Source organism: Ursus americanus, chromosome 1 (assembly GCF_024610735.1).
Source record: "Ursus americanus isolate L20-20 chromosome 1, mUrsAme1.1.p, whole genome shotgun sequence".
NCBI lineage: Eukaryota > Metazoa > Chordata > Mammalia > Carnivora > Ursidae > Ursus > Ursus americanus.
In genome coordinates, this window is record NC_142127.1 from 33,627,448 (window position 1) to 33,644,021 (window position 16,574).

General features: G+C 39.7%; 1 protein-coding gene across 1 annotated transcript in view; it reads left to right on the top strand.

Moving 5' to 3' along the window:
- Positions 1–11,772, top strand: part of ARL6IP6 (ARF like GTPase 6 interacting protein 6) — a 154,240-nt gene extending 142,468 nt beyond the window's left edge. Inside the window, exon 4 of the mRNA XM_087860818.1 lies at positions 11,669–11,772. Coding sequence (XP_087716944.1) covers positions 11,669–11,756 — 88 coding nt within the window. The 3' untranslated portion in view covers positions 11,757–11,772. The remainder of the gene's footprint in view (positions 1–11,668) is intronic.
- Positions 11,773–16,574: the final 4,802 nt, after the last annotated feature.

Sequence of the window (16,574 nt, forward strand, 5' to 3'; positions counted from 1 at the left end):
CTCTGGGATCATGCCCTGAGCTGAAGGCAGATGCTTAACGACTGAGCCACCCAGGTGCCCCATCAGGTGGCATTTAGAAGCATAGTGTTTAATCTCCACATTTTCTGTGATTTCCTAGTTATCTTTCTGTTATCAATTTCTAGTTTAATTCTATTGTGATTTGAGAGTAGAATTTATATAAATTTTGTTCTTTTAAATTAATGGTGGGTGTGTTTTGTGGCACAGCATGTGATACAAGCTTGTGAATGTTCTTCAGAAGAACGTGTATTGTGCTGTTGGATGAAGTAGTCTATAGATGTCCATTATATCCAATGATTGATGATGCTGTTGAATTCAAGTATGTCTTTACTGATTTTTCTGCCTGCTGGGTCTGTCCATTTCTGATAGATGGGTGTTAAAGTGTCTAACTATAATAGGATCCATCTATTTCTCCTTGCAGTTCTATTAGTTTTTGCTTCACATATTTGGATGCTTTGTTATTAGGCACATGCAAATTAAAGATTGTTTATATCTTCTTGGAGAAGTGATTCCTTTATTATTATGTAATAATAATATGTTTTCCTGATGATTTTTCTTGCTCTGAAGTCAGTTGCATCTGACATTAATATAGCTACTCCTGCTTTCTTTTGATTAGCATTAGGATGGTGTATATTTTTCTATCCCTTTACTTTTAATCTATACGTGCCTTTTTATTTAAAGTGGGTTGCTTGAGGGGGAGGAGTTAAGATGGTGGAGAAATAGAGTGACCCTGTGCTTTCCTTCTCCCTCGAGCTCAGCTGTATTGAGGTCAAATCGCATGAAACACCCAGGAAATCAATCTGAGGATCGGAAGAAGCATCTCCACGGCTGGAGGGAGACAGTGTGGCAGGTGTGAAGTACGTGGAAGTGAATTGTGGGAGAGAAAAGCTGCCGAGCCATGGAGGGGTGGGAACCCTTTTCGCGGGGAGAGGAAAGGGAGAGAGGGAAAAAGGGGTTTACAGAGTGCAGCGTGGGGTTCACACAAGAAGAAAACATCTCAGACCACAGACTGGGGAGCCAGGGGAACTGCGTGGCACGGGTTTTTTGCAAACGGTGAGTGAAGCTCCAGCTCCAAGGTTTGGAAGTGTGTGAGGGAACAGAGTCATAGCATGCACTCCTGGAGAGAAGGGCAGCCCTAGCCTGAGAGTGAGCGCAAAGTGGTGGAGGGATCTCCTGGGTTGCACTGGGAATGATTGTTCCCCTTCCTGGAGTACATTTGGAAGAGGGCGTATTGCCTCTCCAAGGACAAAGACCCCGCAGGGGACAAAGGTGCACGCAGAGGGTGCATAACCTGTTTGTTGCTTTTCATGGTGACACACCATAGATTCCATGCACTGTGCAGGTGGGGGATTGTTTGTCTGGGACAAACGGCAGTAGTCGGAGTGCAGCAAGGCTCTAATCTGGAGGGAGCAGATCCCAGCAGTGCCGGCTCCTTTAAGATTTGGAGTTTTGAATCCCAGCCATATGCCAAAGAAAAAATTGGAGATTAGGAATTTTGCATCTCAGCTGTGCCAAAGATAAAATGCAGGAGAGCTGGTTTTCAGGTGTGCTGATAGCTTGTGCTTTTCTGCGAGGGCTTCCTGAACAGCAGGGGTGTGAGAGCCCCAGTCCAGGGACTAGAGAGTGGGGTGGCGCCATTTTAGCCTATTAACTTGGTTGGACTTCAAAGAGCAGCACAGCGCCCCGGGTGGAGGTGGGACCCCACCCCTCTGTGCTTGGCAAGTGCTTTTTTTTCACAGGTGCTGGACTGACTCTGAGCCAGCAGAGTGGGCCTCTACCCCAGAAGAGCAAAACAGGCAGCATACCACATGCACCAAGTCTGCTGTTCATACAGTCCTTCAAAGCATCCTCTTCAGTTCTGGTAGAAATAGGACTTTGATTTTCTTTTCTTTTCTTTTCTTTTCTTTTCTTTTCTTTTCTTTTCTTTTCTTTTCTTTTCTTTCTTTTTCTTTCTTTCTTTCTTTCTTTCTTTCTTTCTTTCTTTCTTTCTTTCTTTCTTTCTTTTCCTTTGGAATCAGGCTTACAGTTTTTTGTTTGTTTTTTCATTTCCTTCTCTTTCTCTCTCTCTTTTTTGATCAGTCTTTTTTTCTTTTCTTTTTCTTCTTTTTTTTCTACTTTTTCTTTGGAATCAGGCTTATAGTTTTTTTGATTGTCGGTTTAGTCCTTTTTATTCCTTTTCTTTTTTTTTTTTTTTTGGAGCAGGCTTTTTTTTTTTCTTTTCTTTCCTCTTTCTTTCTTTCCTTTTTTCCCAGCTTTTTTCCACAAACAAATGAAAGCACACCTAGATAAAGTTCCAAGCATTCCCCACTGCAAGCAAGGAGGAGCTCTGCAGAGGACTGATCAGTGAGAAAGAGCAGCCAAAATGCAATAGCAGAGTGCACACACCAGAAACACTTCTTAAAGTGCCAGGCCCTGGACAGGGTATAACCACTTTTTAATATAACATTACTCTGAGGTGCAGGAAACATAACAAGCTTTCGTAACTTGCAAGAGATGGAAACTTAGCCAAAATGACAAGAGGGAGGAATTCTACCCAAAAGAAAGGGCAGGAAGATATTATATCCAGGGACTTTCTGAAAACAGATACGCAATATATCTGAACAAGAATTTAGATCAATAGTCATAAGACTACTAGCTGGACTTGAGAAGAACATAGAGGACACCAGGGAAACCCTTGCTGCAGAGATAAAAGACCTTAAAGGTAGTCAGGCTGCAATAAAAAAATGCTATAACTGAGATGCAAAACAGAGTGGAGATAATCACATTGAGGATTGAAGAAGCAGAGGAGAGAGTAGGTGATAGAGAAGATAAAATTATGGAAAATAATGAAGCTGAAAACAAGAGGGAAGGAAAACTATTAGATCATGAAGATAGACTTAGGAAACTCAGTGATTCCATAAAGTGAAATAATATCCATATCATAGGAGTTCCAGAAGAAAAAGCATGGGAAAAAGGGGCAGACGGTTTATTTGAACAAATTATAGCTGAGAACTTCCCTAATCTGGGGAAGGAAACAGGCGTTCAAGTCCACGAGGCGCAGAGAACTCTCCTCAAAAAAACAAAACAAAACAAATAAACAAACAAAAAAACAGGTCAATACCATGACATACCATAGTGAAACTTGCAAAATACAAGATAAAGAGAGAATTCTGAAAGCAGCTAGGGAAGAAAGCTCCTTAACCTACAGGGGTAGACACATAAGGCTAGCAGCAGAACTGTCCACAGAGAGCTGGCAGACCAGAAAGAAATGGATGATATATTCAACATGCTAAATGGGAAAAATAGGCAGCCAAGAATATTTTATCCAGCAAATGTCATTCAGAATAGAAGGAGAGATGAAGTGTTTCCAAGATTAAAAACAAAAACAAAAAACTAAAGGAGTTTGTGAATACAAAACCAGCTCTGCAAAAAATATTAAAGGGGACCCTTTGAGTGGGAAAGAGAGATCAAAAGCAACAAACACTAGGAAGGAACAGAGACAATCTACAGGAACAGCAACTTTACAGGTAACACAATGGCACTAAATTCATATCTTTCAGTAATTACCCTGAATGCAAATGGACTAAATGCTGCAGTCAAAAGATACAGGGTGTCAGAATGGATTAAAAAAAAAAAAATCAATATGCTGCTTACATGGGACTCATTTTAGACCCAAAGACACCTCCAAATTGAAAGCATGGGGGTGGAGAACCATTTATCATGCTAATGGACATCAAAAGAAAGTGGGAACAGCCATAATTATATCAGACAAACTAGATTTTTTTTTTAAAGATTTTATTTTATTTATTTATTTGACAGAGACAGCCAGCGAGAGAGGGAACACAAGCAGGGGGAGTGGGAGAGGAAGAAGCAGGCTCCCAGCAGAGGAGCCCGATGTGGGACTCGATCCCGGAACGCCGGGATCACGCCCTGAGCCGAAGGCAGCCGCTTTAACGACTGCGCTACCCAGGCACCCCTAACTAGATTTTTTTTTGACGTAATGTTCCATGATTCATTATTTGCGTATAGTACCCACTGTACCATGCAGTATTTGCCCTCCTTAATACCCATCACCAGCCTATCCCATCCCCCACCCCTCTCCCCTCTGAAGCCCTCCGTTTGTTTCCCAGAGACCACAGTCTCTCATGGTTCATTCCCCCTTCTGTTTACCCCCCCCTTCATTCTTCCCTTCCAGACAAACTAGATTTTAAATCAAAGACTGTAATAAGAAATGAAGGACACTATATCATAATAAAGGGGTCTCCCAACAAGAATATCAAACAATTGTAAATATTTCTGCCCCTAACTTGGGAGCAGCCAAATATATAAACCAATTAATAAGAAACTTAAAGACACTCATTGATAATAATACAGTAGTAGTAGGGGATTTAACTCCCCACTCACAGCCATCAGCAGATCATCTAAACAGATCAACAAGAAAACAAAGGCTTTAAATGATACACTGGACCAGATGGACTTAACAGATATATTCAGAACATTCCATCCTAAAGCAACAGAATACACATTCTTTTTGAGTTCACATGGAACATTCCCCAAAATAGATCACATACTAGGTCACGAATCAGGCCTCAACTGGTACAAAAGGATTGAGATCATACCATGCATATTTTCAGACCACAACACTATGAAATTTGAAGTCAACCACAGGAAAAAGTTTGGAAGGACCGCAAATACATGGAGGTTAAAGAACATTCTACTAAAGAATGAATGGGTCAACCAAGACATTAAATAAGAATTAGGAAAAAAATCACATGGAAGGAAATGAAAATGAAAACATGATAGTCTAAAACCTTTGAGATGTGGCAAAGGCAGTCGTAAGAGGGATGTATATAGCAATACAAAAAAGTCTCAAATACACAATCTAACCTTACACCTAACAGAGCTGGAAAAAGAACTTCAAATAAAGCCCAAATCCAGTAGGAGAAGAAAATAATAAAGATTAGAGCAGAAATCAGTGATATAGAAATCAAGAACAGATCAAGGAAACTAGGAGCTGGTTCTTTGAAAGAATTAACAAAATTGATAAATACCTAGCCAAACTTACCAAAAAGAAAAGAGAAAGGACCTAAATAAATAACATCATGACTGAAAGAGGAGAGATGGCAACCAACACTGCAGAAATACAATTATAAGAGAATATTATGAGCAATTAAATGCAAACAAATTAGGCAATCTAGAAGAAATGGATAAATTCCTAGAAACATACAAACTAATAAAACTGAAGCAGGAAGAAATACAAAATGTAAACAGACTCATAACTAGCAAATAAATTGAATCAGTAATCAAAAGTCTCCCAACAAATAAAAGTCCAGGGCCAGATAGCTTCCCAGGGGAATTCTACCAAGCATTTAAAGAAGAATTAATACCTATTCTTCTGAAACTGTTCCAAAAAATAGAAATGGAAGGAAAACTTCCAAACTCACTCTATGAGGCCAGCATTACCTTGATCCCAAAACCAGACAAAAACCCCAATAAACAGGAGAATTACAGGTGAATATGCCTGATTAACGTGGATGCAAAAATTCTCACCAAGATATTAACTAATCGAATCCAACAGCACATTAAAAGGATTATTCAACACAACCAAGTAGGATTTATTCCTAGGCTGCAAGGTGGTTCAACATCTGCAAGTCAATCAATGTGATACACCACATTAATAAAAGAGAGGATAAGAACCATATGATCCTCTCAATAGATGCAAAAAAAGCATCTGACAAAATACAGCATCCTTTCTTGATAAAAACCCTCCAGAAAGTAGGGCTAGAAGGAACATACCTCAACATCATAAAGGCCATATACAAAAGACCCACAACGAATATCATCCTCAATGGGGAAAATCTGAGAGCTCTTCTCCTAAGGTCAGAAACACGACAGGGATGTCCACTCTCACCACTGTTGTTCAACATAGTACTGGAAGTCCCAGCCTCAGCAATCAGAAAACAAAAAGACATAAAAGTCATCCAAATAGGCAAGGAAGAAGTCAACTTTTCACTAGTTGCAGATGATATGATACTCTATGTAGAAAACCCAAAAGACTCCACCAAAAATTGCTAGAACTGATACAGGAATTCAGCAAAGTTGTAGGATATAAAATCAATGTGCAGAAATCAGCTGCATTTCTATACACCAATAGTGAAGCAGCAGAAAGACAAATCAAGGAATCAGTCCCATTTACCATTGCACTAAAAATAGTAAGATACCTCTCTAACCTAAGAGGTAAATGATCAGTACTCTGAAAACTATAGAACACTGACGAAAGAAATTGAGGAAGACACAAAGAAATGGAAAAACATTTCATGCTCATGGATTGGAAGAACAAATATTGTTAAATTGTCTATACTACCCAAAACAATGTACAGATTCAATGCAATCCCTATCAAAATAACACCAACCTTTTTGACAGAGCTGGAACAAACAATTCTAAAATTTGTATGGAACCAGAAAAGACCCCAAATATCCAAAGTAATGTTGAAAAAGAAAACCAAAGTTGGAAACATCAGAATTCTGGACTTCAAGCTATATTTATAAAGCTGTAGTCATCAGTACAGTATGGTACTGGTACAAAAACAGACACATAGATCAATGAAACAGAGTAGAAAACCCAGAAATGGGCCCTCAACTCTATGGTCAACTAATCTTTGACAAAGCAGGAAATAAAATCCAATGGAAAAAAAGACAGCCTCTTCAACAAATGGTGTTGGGGAAATTGAACAGCAACATGCAAAAGAATGAAACTGGACCACTTTCTTATACTATACACAAAAATAAATTCAAAATGGATGAAAGAGCTAAATATGAGACAAGAAACCATCAAAATTCTAGAGGAGAACACAGGCAGCAACCTCTTTGACATTAGCTGTAGCAACTTCTTACTAGACACATTTCTGGAGGCAAGGAAAGCAAAAGCAAAATGAACGACTGGGACTTCATCAAGATAAAAAGCTTCTGCACGGCAAAGGATACAATCAACAAAACTAAAAGGCAGCCTATGGAATGGGAGAAGGTATTTGCAAATGACATATCAGATAAAGGGTTAGTATCCAAAATCTATAAAAACTTATCAAACTCAAACCCAAAAAACAAAAAAATCTAGTCAAGAAATGGGCAGAAGACATGAACAGACATTTTTCCAAAGAAGACATATAAATGGCTAACAGACACATGAAAAAATGCTCAACATCACTCATCATCAGAGAAATACAAATCAAAACTACAATGAGATACCACCTCACATGGGTCAGAATGTCTACAATTAACAATTCAGGAAACAACAGATATTTGCAAGGATGCAGAGAAAGGGGAACCCTCTTACACTGTTGATGGGAATGCAAACTGGTGCAGCCACTCTGGAAAACAGTATGGAGGTTCCTCAAAAAGTTAAAGATAGAACTACCCTAAGACCCAGAAATTGCACTACTAGGTATTTATCCAAAAGATACAAAAGTAGTGATTTGAAGGGGCACATGCACCCCAATGTTTATAGTGGCAATGTCCACAATAGCCAAAATATGGAAAGAACCCAGATGTCCATCAACTGATGAATGGATAAAGAAGATGTGGTATATATACATATACACATATAATGGACTATTACTCAGCCATAAAAAGAATGAAATCTTGCCATTTGCAACAACTTAGATGGAACTAGAGTGTATTATGCTAAGCAAAATAAATCAGAGAAAGACAAATACCGTATGATTTCACTCATATGTGGAATTTAAGAAACAAAACAGATGAACGTAGGGGAAGGGAGGGAAAAATAAAATTACATTAAAACAGAGAGGGAGCAAACCATGAGACTCTTAACTATAGGGAACAAAGTGAGGGTTGCTGGAAGGACGGTGGGGGGATGGATGGGGTAACTGGGTGATGGGCATTAAAGAGGGCACTTGATGTAATGAGCAGTGAGTGTTATACGCAAGTGTTGAATTACTAAATTCTACCCCTGAAACTAATAGTACACTATATGTTAACTAATTTGAATTTAAATGAAATCTTTTAAAAAATTAAGGTGGGTTTCTTGTAGATAATATACAGTTGGGTCTTGTGTTTTGATCCATTGTGATAATCTCTGTCTTTCAGCTGATATATTTAGGCCATTGATGTTTAAAATGATTTTTGATATAGTTGGATTAATATCTGCCATGTTACTGTTTTCTATATGTGGTCCTTGTTCTCTGTTCCTATTTTTAGGAACTTTCACTCTTTTTCTTCCTTTTCTGGTTTTAATTGATCATTTTAAATGATTCCACTTTCTCTTCTTTCTTAGCATATCAATTATATTTATCTTTTTACTTCATTTTAGGTGTTGTCCTAGGGTTTGCAATATGCATTTACAACCAATCCAAGACCACTTTCAAATAACATTATACCAATTCATGGGTAGTGCCAGTACCTTACAATGACAAAATATGTCTATTTCTTCCCTCTCATCTCTTATATCATCATTGTCATTCATTTCACATGATCATATATTTATATATAACCTGATGCGTTTTTGCTATTATTATTTTGAACAAACTGTTATCTGTTAGATCATTTATGACAAATATAAATTTTATTTTACTTTTGCTTATTCATTCTCTCCTGTTGTTCCTTTCTTTATGTAGTTCCAAATTTCTGACATCAATTTCCTTCTGTCTGTAGAACTTCTTTTAACATTTCTTGCCAGGCAGGCCTACTGGCAACAAATTCTCTCAATTTTTGTTTGTCTCCGAAAGTCTTTATTTCTTTTTCACTTGTGAAGGCTAATTTCCTGGGGTACAGAATTCTAGGTTGAAGGTTTTGTTCTCTCAACATGCTAAATATTCCACTCTACCTTCTTGCTTGCTTGATTTCTGAAGAGAAGTCACATGTAATTTTTACCTTGCTCCTCTATAGGTAAGATATTTTTCTTTTTGTTTTCTTTGAATATTTTTTATTTATCCTTGATTTTCATAAGTTTGAATATGATATGCCTCAGTGTAATTTTTGGAGGACTAATTATGCATCTATTTTTTGTTATCCACTTTTCCGCTGAAGTCCTTATTATATTAATTATAGTTTTAAAAAATCACCTGTCTGATAATTCCAACATTCCTGCGTATCTGGGTCTAATTCTGGTGCTTGTTCAGTCTCATCAAATGGTGTTTTGCCTTTTGGTATGCCTTATAACTTTTTCTTGAAAGGTGGACATGTACTGGGTAAAAGGAACTGTGTTCTATAAGTCTTTAGTAATGTAGTGGTGAAGTGCGGAGAAGGGGAATGTTCTGTAGTCCTATGATTAGGTCTCAGTCTTTTGGTGAGCTTTTGCCTGTGGACTGTGAACTTCACCTGTGCTTTTCAATCCACCCCCCCACCCCCCTAACTGGGACAGGATGGCTGGAGGGGCCTGGAGTTGGGTATCTTCCTTCCCTCAAGAGCCTAAAGCCTCCTGGACTTGGATATTTCCCTTCATCCAGGTAGGTTAGGCTCTGATAAATCCCCAGTAGGTTAAAATTGTAAAATGTTCTTCAATTTTTCTGGTAAAGTTGTTTTTCCTGAAAGCAGATCTTGTTAAGAAGAACAGAATATTCTGTGTTTTTCAAAATGTTTCCTATTCCCCTCTCCTTGCTGGAAGCACAGGGAATTTTTCTCTGGTATTTGTTGTGAGGCCCTGGTAGAGCTCCTGGAGGTAAAACTCACAAAAGTGTGGGAACCCCCTTGCTGACCCCCCCTGGAGTTTTTAACTCTGACTGGTCCACACTGAGCCTCCAGCAATCCATCAATTACAGTTCAGGTTTTCCTACCCTGGCACTGACTCCCTGGTGGTTTCTGCTCATGGATTTCTGCTGCAGCAGGTTGTGATTCTCCATTAGTCTCTCCAATTTTCAGGGCAGTGGTTTGCCTTGTGAATCACATTTCTGATGGATCTACAAAGAGTTGTTGATTTTTCCATGTGTTGAATTTTTTTTTTTTAAAGATTTTATTTTTTATTTATTCGACAGAGAGACAGCCAGCGAGAGAGGGAACACAAGCGGGGGAGTGGGAGAGGAAGAAGCAGGCTCATAGTGGAGGAGCCTGATGTGGGGCTCGATCCCATAACGCCAAGATCACGCCCTGAGCCGAAGGCAGACGCTCAACCGCTGTGCCACCCAGGCTCCCCTCTGTATTGAGCTTTTTACTTGTTAGGATGAAGTGGCAACTTCTAAGTTCCTTCCATGCCTAATTGGAGTTGTTTTTGTTTTTCTTATTGTTCATTTTTTAAGGCCTGTGTAATCCCTGGTTTCAGCGCTTAAGTTTCTCATTGCTGCCATGGAATAATTGTTGAGGAGTTGTGAATGAACTTATACATATGTCTTATAATTCACAGATCCTGAAGTTTATTTCTGTATTTTTCACAATATTAAGCCTAACCAATAAAACTTTGGATGACTTGGGCTTCCTTTAGAATAGAGATTATCTGTCTGTGATGGAGAGGAAAGTAGAGGGCTGACAAAACTCAAATCTGAACTTTTAAAGCCAAATTCAGAAAATGAATGGATCAGAATGTTTGCCACTGCTACTTGTGTTTTCAAAGACTGAAACTTACATTTCTTCTCAATGTCTTTGCTTTTCAGAAACTCAGGAAATCACATTTTCTTCCAACTTTGAAAGGTAGTTGGATTGCCTCTAATAAATACTTGAAAAAGCATTTTACTTTCCTCCTTAAAACAAGATAATCTTGTAAAGAAAGGAGAGTGTAAGATATAGAGGTGATCAAGTTTTTGTGAGCACCTTATGGTTCCTGTCTTAGGTTGGACTAGAAAGCTGACCACAGAATTATGGACAAGAATTCTCCTCTTATCTTTAGGAAAAAGACTCTGCAAAATCACTTAGTAGCCATACCCTCATGGAATACTTAGATGTTTCCACTTTCCTGGGCTCTAAGACTATATGTCGAAACTTTCTAGAACAGTTGTGTTCTTATTTAACTTTGTCCTTTCTTAATAAATGTGTTGCATGAAGTGTTAAGAAAAATGACCTAAAATTTCTCTTTACACATTTTAAATATAAATAAATTAATAAGTCAGGATCAAATATATTGATAGTTCCGTTTTTTCCTTTATAAAGTAAAAGTGGTAATGTTTTTTACATTGAACATGGAGAATATTGAGTTTATTATTTTTCCTTCTCCCCCCTCTCTGTTTTTCCTTTTTCTCTTTCTCTTGCTCCTTCCCTCCTTCCTTATCTCGTTTCCTCCCTGTCTTCCTTTTTTTCATTTTTCCAATCAACAGCATTTATTAAATATATATATGCAAGTCACTTGCAAAGTGTAGGTTTTATTCTTTTATTTTTAAGATTGTTTTTTGTTGTATAACAAGGGGAAGTTGGGGGAGGATTAAGGTGCAGGGTCAATGAAGAATGAAGTAGGAAGTAAATGCACTCAAGAAACCAGGTGAGGAGACCATCTCTGGTTGCTTCTTTCCATGCCTTCCACAGGGAGTGAAATCTGAACTCTCCATAGCTCCAACACAAATTTCTACCCTCATACAGATCTTTCTGCTGCTCTCTGGGAAGACTTTGAAGCACAGGTAATTTTGAAGGCTCAGTTAATCTTTACAGAGTTAAAAACGTGTTCTGTGATTAGCCCTATCAAACATCTGATCTGGTTCTGATTAAAGTTCTTGTTCTTTAATTTTTCTTTTCATAGAATCTCCATTTCTAATCACAATAAATGTGGTATGTCTCAGCCACCAAAGATTTGCTGCATGATTTTGCTTGCCAAGACTCCCAGGTGAATTCCAACGGGGCACTGTTGCTGGGACATTAAATAAGTAAGTAAGCTGAAAGCATGACGTTTCATTAGAATGCTGTCAAGTAGAGAATGAGAGCTTTAGGAAGCTGTTTCTAGATTACTTCAGGATATTGGAGGGAAAAGAAAGTCAGTAGGTCTCTAATTTCTGCTCCTTGTTTGCCATTTTCTTCAAAAGGACAATGTGCCTTTTAGGTAAGAGCTTCTCTAGTTTGTTTGTTTGTTTGTTGTTTACTTTAATACACTTGGAGCAGAGCCAAAGTTGTGCCTCTGTGTTCTGCACAGTGTCTGGTTGTCTGGACTATGCTGAAGTTCCTTTTACCATTGCTCCTTATATGGTGCTGGTGCTGTGCTGCCCACTTTTCCACTCATCTCGTGTGACTCACAGTTGAGCTACAGCCTTGTGCCTTCCTTCATGCATTTGATGCATTCTTTGTAAATTAAGTAGGATGCTCTAAGGTCTCCTGTCTTTTGAATCTGAACCTTAATTTTCCTTGCTTGGTGAGCTTTTGGACCAAAACATTCAAGGCGTGTGCAGATGCAGCTGCACTGAAGAAATTGGTGACTTCTGCTCTGGTACTTTGTTCTAAGTGTAGCTACTTCCGAAGTGGGGCAAGGAAAGTGAGATATATAGAGAGAAATACAGATGATAATCTGGCCTGGGGCTGTGGACCCAGATGGAAGAAAAATGTACTGAAGATTAGAAATGATGAAAAAGGAGGACAAAACAATGATAGGAAAAAAGCCCTATTTGGGCAAAATGCCATCTGGCATTTCTAGGGGTAACTCAATGATCCTTCATACAGTTAATGGATGAGATACTTGAGAAAGCAATCAGGGCCATTAACTGTCTTACAGTGAGATAAGGGAGGAAATCTAGGAAGACCCTATGTGAAAATATGCCTCCAAAAGAATCCTTTCATGCATGGCTGGGGAGACCGTTTGATGTTTGTCAGTGCTTATCAGAGATCCTGGCTTGGGCTTAGGTTGGTATTCAGTAGTGTCTAGGAAAAGTTTATTCACCTGGTAAGAGAATGGAAAGTGGATCTGTTTGAATAAACTTGCTGCAAGGATTTTGCTTGATGAAGGAAGGAGAAAGTTTTCCTGGAGGGCTTAGGAGTGAGGGGCTGGTGTGGCCTTTGCTTCAGCTTTGGTCCTCCTGCTAGCTTTAAGGATTTGAGTTTTAACCTCTGTGGAGATGGGAGCTATAGGTAGAAGCTGGAGGGCTGTGTTTTAGAGGAAACTGAGGCACTCCCATCACTGCTTTCCGGGGGAGAGGGGTGTGCACTGAGACTCCAGGGACATCCTGGGTCTATGCTCAGATTTGGGAAATCCAAAAGACAACTTCCTCGGCCCTGATCAGTTGGGGTATCACAGCTACTACCCACAGGCCAATGAGATCTGCCTTAAACTGTTTGCCTTTGTTGCTGCAAAGATAAGTGGGGCAGAAGTCAAGATGTGACAAGGATTGTACAGAATGCAAAAGGAAGCACAGGCCATCTAGCGACTTCACCTTGAGAACACAAACATCCCAGGAATTGACAGTAATCCTAGGGCAGGTATGGGGCGTCTTAAAATTTTAGGCATAACGCTTAGAAGTCTACTTTTTTTTAGCTTTGAGTCTTGTTTGGTCTTTCCCTCCCTCTTTTCTTCCCTCTCTTCCTCCATCCTTTCTTCCCTCCTTCTATCCTTTTTTTCTTCCATGCTATTAAAAATAAAGCAGACTACTATTATTTTCCCCTTACTACGTCTTGAATTTATTTTTTGCTGCACTTTTGTGTTATTGAATGGACCCGAGAGACTGACTGGACATTGCGTGAGAACTCCTAGTTTCAGCTGCATCCTTAAATCATCCTTGCTGGTACTCGGCATATATTGATTTTTTTGTTCATGCATCCATTCCCTGATTGTTCTTTGTACATATACCCTTCAACACTCACAGCCCAAGTGGTATGGACAAGGCTGACCATGACCCTGGCTCCTTATATGACCAGGATTTGGTCATGAAAGACACATTGCCCCGACTTTTATTGGAGCTCTTGGGAAAGAAGCCAAGACTCCTAACCTGACAGAATGGAGCTGGAGCTCCTAGTGGCCACCTTTGCCACCATACTGGAAGAGCCCACCTGAGAGTGAAGCCAGGAAGAGGAGAGCAGATCCAAGAGGAGCAAAGCCAGATTCCTGACTACGTTGTTGATTGAATCTGTGGACCCAATCATGCCGGACACATTTTCAGGTTTGAGTCAAAATGGACTTTTTCTGCCTGAGCAGTTTGAACTGGGTTTCTGCCACCTGAACTTTCCAAGAGTCCGGCCAAACACAGCACCTAAGCCACACCTGCTGGTGCTGTTAGGAGGATGATTAGTTGAAAAGAGATGAAGCCATGGAGTAATGCCTCTAAAAGAGGCATCCTGAAAGGACCCTGAGAACTAAAGTGATCTGGTTTATTAGGGACAAGGTCGGGGGATGCCAGGACGTACTAGGGTCCTTCTGGTCACTAGAACTCCTCCCCCTTTGCATAAATTCCCTTCTATCTCAAGTCTACGTGTACGCTCAGGATAGGATTTAGGGGTTTAACACTGTGAGCCTGGGAGAGGGCCGTTTTAACGTTCTAGCACAGCATGGCTGTCTGACTGCTCATTAGCAGGATCTGTGCTAACACACACACTTGCCTGAGCTACACCTTGGCTCGTCGGGATTGTCTTACTGTCTGTATTCTGGCTAAAAAATATAAGGGGGTGGGACAGTAGCTCTCATCATTGGAAAATGAAAGACCTTCCACATTTTTCTGCCTCTGCCAAGAAACTTATTTTTAGAAGTGTGAAATTGGCAGGTATGTGCTGTCTTCCATTTTGTGTATGTGACTGTCTCAAGGATACAGGCTAAACCAGAGTGTTTAGAGAAAAAAAAAATGCAAATCTACTCCTCAAAGAATTAGTCACATGGAGGAGAGATTTGGAGATTTACATGTGTGGCTCTTGACTCATTAAAGATAAAGGTGAAACATGATTACTGGCTATAACCAGCTAGAAAAGTGTGGCTTCTCAAAGTTTCAAGAAGCAGCTCATGGCCACAGTTGGGAGAAATGAGGTAAGAGTATTGCGTGAGAAGGCTGTCTGATCCTACACCCAGTCACCCCTATCATGCGTTGGACACTGGCACTTAGAATGAAACCAGTTTGAACTGTTGGCCTAATTCAGCCTTGTTCACTGCAGTCCTGTCAAGGGGATCAACATATTTCATGTCAGGAAAATCCTTCTTGCATTGTTACATTTTTCTTTAAATCTGATAAAAGTATCCTTAAGGTTTTCAACATGTTCTCTCTTTAGTACTTCAGTCTAGGGGACAAAATTTTAAACGTAATGTTGCAGATATGCAATCTAAGTCATTAAACTATCTTGGAGACTGGGTATATCTCACTGTGGCTCCTATGGAATATTTATTGTAACATGACAAGGTTTTGATTTAGAGTCGGTGTGTATTTATAAAGTGCACACCTGTGTGTACATGTGTCTGTGTGGTTGTGTGTGTGTGTGTTCAGGTGCCTGGAATTGGATTAATGGTGATTCTTGGTTTAAAACACATGCTCATTATTAGCCCACGAATGGACCATTTTTATTCATTTTCTCAGCCTTTTGGGCATGGACTATCCTTCCCATTCCCTCTGAATTTTGGCATGGTCACAGACTTGCTTTGACCAACAAAACATGAACATATAGGATATGATTCTTTTCTGAACAGAAGCATTTAAAGCAAGTGTATAATCCGAACATCTTTCCCACTGCTGTGGTGATTGTAGAAACTTCCCTAAGGCCAGGGTCTTGAGTGGCTCTGATGAACAGATCCTCCCTATTGACCTGCACTGGATATGGAAAATGGGCAGGAAATACACTTTTATTGTGTTGGAGAATTTGACTTGTCAGGACAGTATACCTGTCCATGACAGTTAGTAAGCTATTGTTTCTCAGGGCTAAACACACCATTCTCTACCATGTTTCTGGGGCTAGGATTTTGCTAATCATATTCCTCCTGGACCAGCTGGCTTCCTGTTATGTTCCACCAATAGGGACCTACAGAGAGACCAGAGAGCAGGAGGATGGCAAAGGGCCTTCTCTTTCCTGTTTTGTTTGTTGTTCCTATCAGGATTGTTCAACAGTGGCTTCCTACCCTGACACAGTTGATTCCAGTTTCCAGCTTCTTCTTATTTTTTTTTTTTAAGATTTTATTTATTTATTTGACAGAGAGAGAGACAGCCAGTGAGAGAGGGAACACAAGCAGGGAGAGTGGGAGAGGAAGAAGCAGGCTCCCAGTGGATCAGGGAGCCCGATGCGGGGCTCAATCCTAGGACCCTGGGATCACGCCCTCAGCCAAAGGCAGATGCTTAATGACTAAACCACCCGGGCACCCCCAGTTTCCAGCTTCTTTTAGCATTTTCAAGACTAGCTTTATTGTGCCTCCTCAGAATGGCTAGCTCAAGTCTGGTAGGGCCCCCTCTTAAGACTCCCCATGGCCCCTCCATTGGGCTTTGAGATTCTTATAATCCTGATCTTTTCCTTTTGTTCTTCTAGCCCTAAGGATGGTAGCTGATTCCTGTGTTACTATAGCTGTGCTACTTTCATGTTCTCTTAGGCTTTTTAATTCCTCAAATACTTATTTAACCACTTTCTGATATTAAATTGTGTTAAAATAATTGGTGTGGTTTCTGTTTTCCTGAATGGATCCTGGCTGATACACAGACTGATACAGTTACTTTTAATTATGTAATAAGCATCCACGAATTTGGTATCCAAAGCCAAAGCTAGGT